Genomic DNA, 4,509 nt, shown 5'->3' with positions numbered 1-4,509 from the left:
AAGGAAAGGAAAGGAAAGGAAAGGAAAGGAAAGGAAAGGAAAGGAAAATGAAAAGAAACGAAAAGAAGAGAAAAAAGAAAAGGAAAAGAAAATAAAAGAAAAAAAAAGAAAAGAAAAGAAAAGAGAAAAGAAAAGAGAAAAGAAAAGAAAAATAAAATAAAATAAAATAAAATAAAATAAAAGAGAAAAGAAAAGAGAAAAGAAAAGAAAAATAAAATAAAATAAAGAAAAGAAAAGAAAAGAAAAGAACAACAAAATTTGAGACAAAAACTGTCAAATCATTGAACAACCACATCAGTCTGTTTCCAGTATGCAGTCCTGAATTCAGACAGGCTTTGATTTTACAGAATGTTCTATAGTATACCCATCTATTAATCAACCTCTCTATCACAGTTAGTCTGTAAGGCCATGAAAGGTTAAAGGAATCCAAAAAGAAATGTGCGAGAGTCTCAAAACCAGTGGCATATAGGATATAGTCACCTGGAAAATTACAGTGGAGGTAATGGGTGCAATGTGGAAGTTCTCATGTCAAGTGTTACTACACTGTGTCTTTCTTTTTGTAATCATAAGTCTCTATTAAGTTACAGGAACTGAAGAAAAAAAAACAAAAACAAAAACAAAACAAACAAACAAACAAAAACAAAAACAAACAAACAAAAAAACAAGGGAAGTCAATCTCTATCTTGTGAAAAGGTAATTCATTAATTGCAGAGTAGCTTTTGGACAGTTACCACATAGTGTCAATAACTCAGGTTTGAGCACAAAAGTTGTGATTGATTGGTTCAGTGCTTGATCAATCTTTGATTCATATCAGAGATATTTCTCAGTCAGCATTTCTCTGTCTCTTTCTCTTCTTGGTTAATAGTGCAAAGGATGCTTTCCATAATCGTTTTATTGACCATACTTCAGTTGGTGTGAGTACATTTTACCATATATAAAATTATATTTGCTTCAAAAGTGCTTGTTGAACTGCTTACAAAAATAGATTACAAGAAACAGTAAATGAGATGAAAATGGAAAGTATAATTTGGTGGTCAGCTCATATCAGAAGGATCTGAATATGAATATTAAAGAGTCATCTAGATAATAAGGTAATAGGTAATCTTCTGAGAATCCAAAGCATAGGCTGATGTAGATGAAGAAAAACTTGACATATTCTCACACACATTTACTGCTTATACCTTTCACCCAAACTATTTTTAATGAAGGAACAAAATGTGGTGTTGTAAATCCATGCTGAAATTTTTCTTCTGGTGACAGTAATCCCATTTCTTAAAGGCTTGTTCATGACTGTAAAATGTGTAACTAAATCCATGTTGACTGTGCCCATTTATGACAACCTGATTCATTTATTGTACATATATAATACATTTATACAGTTAAATAGACAGTAGAAGTGTTTTAAAATAGTAGCTCTATATTTTGAAAATTGCTTATACTTGGTAATTTTTTTGCTTGATAATGACTTTTTGTGAGTTTTGCCCAGCCAATCTCTTTCTCTCTCTCTCTGTGAGGTTCACGTGTAAACTGATTTAAAGATTGCATAATGACTGTTTGGCATATCCTACAGGCAAAGGTCCAGAAACCCTTTTTGCTGGCTATAACCTCAATGATAATGAGTGGCACACAGTGCGTGTGGTTCGTCGAGGAAAAAGTTTAAAGTTAATGGTGGATGACCAGCAGGCCATGACAGGTAGTATGACATTGTGACTTCGTGTTACTTGGGGGGGGGCCCCCCGTGGAGGGAACACACAAAACAAAAAAATGGCAGAAGTAAATTGCCTTTATCTGAAAGCAACACTTTCTTTTCTTGAGAAAGATCCACGTTGTGCATCTTGAAATACTACTCCTACAAGTGCATTCATTACACTTGACATTAATGTTACTGTAACACTGCTATTGAAATTAAGAAAACCTTCATGCTGACTTAAATGAATATTTTTATACAGTAATTGGAGAGAAGGCATTTGATACATCACTAATGAAAAGGCAAGTAAAATGCTTCTGCTAACATACTAAGTTTAAACTAAGGCTAAACTCTTAAGCCATTGATGTGAAAACAATAATGATATGAATGCTAGCAGATGTTACAAACACATTCATATGATGTCTCAAAAATGATAATAGAGAATATATTTTTCTGCCTTTGTTCTGCTAAATATTTCTTACATGTGTATTGTTAATAGGAACAGACCTACTTCTAGCCTTGATTTCTTGCACAGCACATTGAGCCTAATTTTGTTTTAGCTATTTAGTATTTTCCTTTGTTTTTATGTTTAAATAGCTTCTATCATTTGTTTTAGGCTTTGTTAAAATGGTAACAATTTTAATGTTTTTTTTAAAAGGAAAGCATGTCCTGTAGTCCTTTTTCACTCCAACAGAACACTCAATACCATGTCACTGGTAGAAGAATAATTACGAAAGTATTCATGGAGCTGCAAAAATATTTTTTAGGATCATATATTACAAATAGATCTTCCAGACATGAAGCAAAAAATTAGTTTGTGTATGTGATGATGCTTTGGGTCATAGTCCCAAGAAACCAGATGGCCTAAATCTGTTATTTTCATGTCATGAAAATAAATATATAGTACCTGAGGAATTGCACCAAAAGTATCATCTTCTTGCTGCCTCAACTGGTGACTGAAATATTAAAGTTACTTTTGGGACTCTTTCTATTTAGAGGAAGCTGTCTAGAACGGAAGAAAATACAGTCTTTAAAACCAAATTTGTATTTCCTCTGCTCCTTATGGCAGAGTTTACATTAAAACACAATGCAGGTTACAAAAACATCAAGAAGGTTTGGTTTTGCCTTTGGGATGAGTTCAAACTGCTTTGATGGGGCCTCCTCCATCAGTGAGGAAGAAACTGGTGTGAGAGAAGGAGCTATAGGTAACTTGAAAATCTAATATTAAGGGAAATTAGTTTGTCCCAGTAATGTTATATTTTCTTCATGGAGAATTTCTGTTGCCATATAGCAACAGCTTTTTTTTTTTTTTTTTTTTTTTTTGGTTTGTTTGTTTGTTTGACCGTGGTAGATGGTCAAACATATACAATGCAATTAAATATGTAGTAGCTTTGAATTCCCTCATGTACTGAAAGAGTTGCCATATCACATTGGAGTGCTCTTGCTTTAAGCTGCTTAGAACTTCTCTTCAGATGTCCCAACAATCAGAAATATGTTTAAAAATAACCTGTTAGTTATTTGTGTGAAACATTATCATTAGATAGCAGAGAGAATGAGGAAAAAAAAGGAGTTGCTCCCCATAATTTCAGTTTCTCCTGCATATTGCATGTTTTTGTTGTTGTTGTTTTAATTCAGTCTCCTATCTCATATTAAAAAAGAAAAGAGAGAGAGGAAAAAAACACCACCTGTCAGGTCAAGAAAGCTTAAGCTGGAAGGGAAGACATTAAGTAGTTCAGCCTGAGTTTCCATTTTTACAGGTTATAAAATACCACCTATTCACCCATTTATTGAACGCTCTTACTTACCTTTGATAAATGCATAATTTATGCATGGGTAAACAATCTTTCAGAATCATAACTAGCTTTCATCAGAAGTCATGCAGATAATTTTGGAAATTTTCTCAGTGTACTGAGTTTAGATACTTGCAGTACATTATTTTATTTCCTAGAAATCTGTAGAGAATAAAAAATGAATGAAAGAGATTTGCTACAGTTGGATGTTAGAAAGGATACCTAGCTTATGATTATGAAAAGACATTCACTAGGCCTTTTGTATGATGTTCCATAACATTACAACAGGTAATGCATTTTGTGCACCAACCTGGCAAGTTTAAACAACAACAGCAACAAAACACACACAAAACAGCCCAGCTTGTTTGGAGTTTGTTTGAAACAAAGTGGAGTTTGTTTCTTCATTCTTGTAGCTGCAAATACTGTGGAGTATTATGTGAAGTCTCAAGCCCTGTTAGCAACTTTGTACAACTAAAATGTTAGGAGGAGATTTGGGATGTGAGCCCAGATTTCTAGAACTTTTTTTTTTTTACTGTGCTGGAGAAAGAAATACATTTAAGCTAGTGAATGTACAGGGGATAAAGAGCTACAGGCCAAAGCTTAGTGGATTTTTGCCATGACATTTACGCAATGCCATCTGAAGTGATATAAGACTGGAATATATAATGTTCCTTCTCTAAAAGACGAACTTCAACTCTCTCTGGCTGTGATCTAATATACAACTCTTGGTCTTGTGGAAAGTTGTGGATCTGGTATTTTACAAGACATCGCCCTGGCTGGTTACTGCAAGGAAGAACCCATCTTCACTAATATATAAGGGAACAAATGTATTTAGAACTGATGTTTGGAAACAAGAACACCAACAAGGCTGTCCTTGGGGGTTAAGAAACTTCTTGCACTGCTCAGCCTGTATGACTACTGATCCCAGATGGTGTTTAGTGGTATCAGTGAAGTCTTACAAAGAATGTAACCTTCTTGAAAAAAAAAAAATCTGAATTACCATAAATTATTAGCTTTTTTTTTTTTGGGGGG

The 4,509-nt window shown here is 33.7% G+C and overlaps 1 protein-coding gene and 1 long non-coding RNA gene across 32 annotated transcripts in view; one reads left to right on the top strand and one right to left on the bottom strand.

The window, feature by feature from the left end:
• Positions 1-4,509, top strand: part of NRXN1 (neurexin 1) — a 712,085-nt gene that overhangs the window by 320,537 nt on the left and 387,039 nt on the right. For all 31 annotated transcript variants that reach the window (XM_035320187.1, XM_035320183.1, XM_035320178.1 and 28 more), the window contains one exon: positions 1,571-1,693. In XM_035320187.1, coding sequence (XP_035176078.1) covers positions 1,571-1,693 — 123 coding nt within the window. The remainder of the gene's footprint in view (positions 1-1,570; positions 1,694-4,509) is intronic.
• Positions 454-4,509, bottom strand: part of LOC118163522 — an 18,802-nt gene continuing 14,746 nt past the window's right edge. The window contains exon 3 of the long non-coding RNA XR_004749093.1: positions 454-590. This is a non-coding gene — a long non-coding RNA (uncharacterized LOC118163522). The remainder of the gene's footprint in view (positions 591-4,509) is intronic.

Source organism: Oxyura jamaicensis, chromosome 3 (genome assembly GCF_011077185.1).
Source record: "Oxyura jamaicensis isolate SHBP4307 breed ruddy duck chromosome 3, BPBGC_Ojam_1.0, whole genome shotgun sequence".
In the NCBI taxonomy this organism is placed as follows: domain Eukaryota; kingdom Metazoa; phylum Chordata; class Aves; order Anseriformes; family Anatidae; genus Oxyura; species Oxyura jamaicensis.
Note: the sequence above shows the minus strand (reverse complement) of the source record. Positions and strands in the feature narration are given on the sequence as shown.